This window comes from Borostomias antarcticus (genome assembly GCF_949987555.1).
Source record: "Borostomias antarcticus genome assembly, chromosome: 12".
NCBI classification, from domain to species: Eukaryota; Metazoa; Chordata; class Actinopteri; order Stomiiformes; family Stomiidae; genus Borostomias; species Borostomias antarcticus.
Genome location: NC_140245.1, coordinates 4552786 through 4555285, shown reverse-complemented (window position 1 = coordinate 4555285; position 2500 = coordinate 4552786). Strand labels below are relative to the sequence as shown.

Sequence of the window (2500 nt, the reverse complement as noted above, 5' to 3'; positions counted from 1 at the left end):
AAGAAAGAAAGAAAGAAAGAAAGAAAGAAGAAAGAAGGAAGGAAGGGAGAAAGGAAGAAAGAAAGGAAGGAAGGAAGAAAGAAAGACAGGAAGGAAGGAAGGAATGAAGAAAAAGAAAGAAAGAAAGGAACAAAGAAAGAAAGGAACAAAGAAAGAAAGAAAGAAAGGAAGGAAGAAAGAAAGAAAGAAAGAAAGAAAGAAAGAAAGAAAGAAAGAAAGAAAGAAAGAAAGAAAGAAAGAAAGAAAGAAAGAAGTGGGAGAGTTATAAAGTGTGTGTGACTTTCAGATCAGTAAATAAATCATCCAGCCAATCTGTGTGGGTCAGGGGTACTCAAACACAAATTTGTCCCCCAATAATCCAAAGGTCTACCCACTAGCTAGCTTACTGCAGACGAACGGATCGACAATTTCTCAACTGCCCAATGTGATCAAAGGTCACCCACATGGGCAGAAAACCTGCCAATCTGGCAGCACTGTCAACGCCAACCCCTCAAAGCAGAGGACAGAACTGCTGCTTGCAGTGGAGAGTTTTGATTGGTTGCGTTGCGGCGATGTTTTGGAAATAATACTATGAAAAGTGTAATTTGCGGATTGAGTCCAGAGTCAGTTGTGGTTCGGTCTGGATCCGGACCGGAGTCCGGACTTTGAGGATAGATGGTCTAGACGTTGCAGAGGCTAAGATCAGCTAAGTTCTGGTCTGTGGTGAGCAGGTCCCAACCAAAACAATCTGGGGCTTCTCTGGATCAGGGGTGATGGATGGACTGATAGGAGTTCACTTCTATTACAGTGATTTCTACTTCTAGTACTATCCTGTGGTCTGTCTCTGCTCTCTGCCGTTCATTGCATCTTTGTGTGCTAACAGTCTAGTCACTGTTCATTGTTATTCTGTTGTATCCAGGCCGAATTGATTAAACACACTCCTCAGCTGTAGCTGGCTTAAGCTGTGTTTATGGGTGGTGGTCATGTTTGTTTGTAAGTCAGAGGACTTACAAACAAACATGTGTGGGGCAAGTGAGGGTGGAAGCGATACTGACGAGCGATGCAGTGACACCAGCTAGACTGTCAATCATAAATAAACCTCTGTTTCAGAAGGTTCTCTCCTTGAGTCCTGAGGTTCATCTAGAAGGTTCTCTACCTGAGTCCTGAGGTTCATCTAGAAGGTTTGTACCAGAGTCCTCTGGAGAAGGTTCTAGAAGGCTCTTTCCTTGAGTCCCCTGGTTTATAGAAGGTTCTAGAAGGCTCTGTACCTATGTCCTCTGGTTTATCTAGAAGGTTCTGTACCTGAGTCCTCTGGTTTATCTAGAAGGTTCTAGAAGGCTCTGTACCTAAGTCCTCTGGTTTATCTAGAAGGTTCTAGACGGCTCTGTACCTGAGTCCTCTGGTTTATCCAGAAGGTTCTAGAAGGCTCTGTAGCTAAGTCCTCTGGTTTATCTAGAAGGTTCTAGAAGGCTCTGTACCTGAGTCCACCAATGTACTTCTGCTTCTCGAACACAGTGATGTTGTCGTAACCCAGGCGGGCCAGGAAGGAAGCGCAGCTCACGCTGGCTGGGCCGCAGCCAATCAGAGCGATCCTGGAGTGGAAGCTCTCGGGCATCTGGTCGGCGGGGGGCAGGTCTGGGTTCCTCACCTGAGGGATGCCCATCTTACTGAACACCTGGGGGGAACACACACAGACAGACAGACTTCTGTCAGGGCAGGATCTAGAGATGGGGATATAGTCTAAATAGTGAAGGCCAGTATGGAGATGAAGAGAAGAACAGAGGGAGACAGACAGGGAGAGGATAATATGGACCTGACATTTATGCCCGTCACATCTGCCAAAGGTCAGTACCCAGAGTGGTGTGTATGTGTGTACATGTTTGTGTGTCTGTGTGTGGACGTGTGTATGCGTGTATGTGTGTGTGTGGGTGTATATGTATATGTTTGAGTGTTTATGTACAGGTATGTGTTTGTGTGTGTGTTTGTTTGTGTGTGTGTGTGTGTGTGTGTGTTTGTGTGTGTTTGTGTGTGTGTGTGTGTGTTTGTGTGTGTGTGTGTGTGTGTGTGTGTGTCTGAAAGCAGCACATTAACATGCGACATTTGACATGAGAGGATGTGACAGGCTCAAATGGAGGTGATTGCAGTCCATCCAGCACTGTGGTTCACCTCGCCATGGTGGTAGTGTGTGTGTGTGTGTGTGTGTGTGTGTGTGTGTGTGTGTGTGTGTGTGTATGTGTGTGTGTGTGGATAGTGATGGGCCTCTCAGAAGGGGGTATCCTAATCATCAGTGTGATAAACAACCATGACCTTTCCTTTGCAGAAGGAGAGGAGCTGTCAGACTGACACACACACACACACACACACACACACACACACACACACACACACACACACCTCTGTGGCGAACTGCTGCAGACCCCCTATGTTGATGGGCCCCTCTTCTGAGGCATAGAGGTTGCAGCCCCCGACACACAGCTCAGAGGTGGGGCACACCATCCCACAGGTCAGCCCAAGAGGATTG

The 2500-nt window shown here is 46.8% G+C and overlaps 1 protein-coding gene across 1 annotated transcript in view; it reads right to left on the bottom strand.

Moving 5' to 3' along the window:
* Nucleotides 1-2500, bottom strand: part of dpydb (dihydropyrimidine dehydrogenase b) — a 39754-nt gene that overhangs the window by 23450 nt on the left and 13804 nt on the right. Inside the window, exons 5-6 of the mRNA XM_084446803.1 lie at nucleotides 2374-2500; nucleotides 1458-1654 (exon numbers count right to left, since the gene is read on the bottom strand). The exon at nucleotides 2374-2500 is cut by the window's right edge and continues 35 nt beyond it. Coding sequence (XP_084302929.1) covers nucleotides 1458-1654; nucleotides 2374-2500 — 324 coding nt within the window. The remainder of the gene's footprint in view (nucleotides 1-1457; nucleotides 1655-2373) is intronic.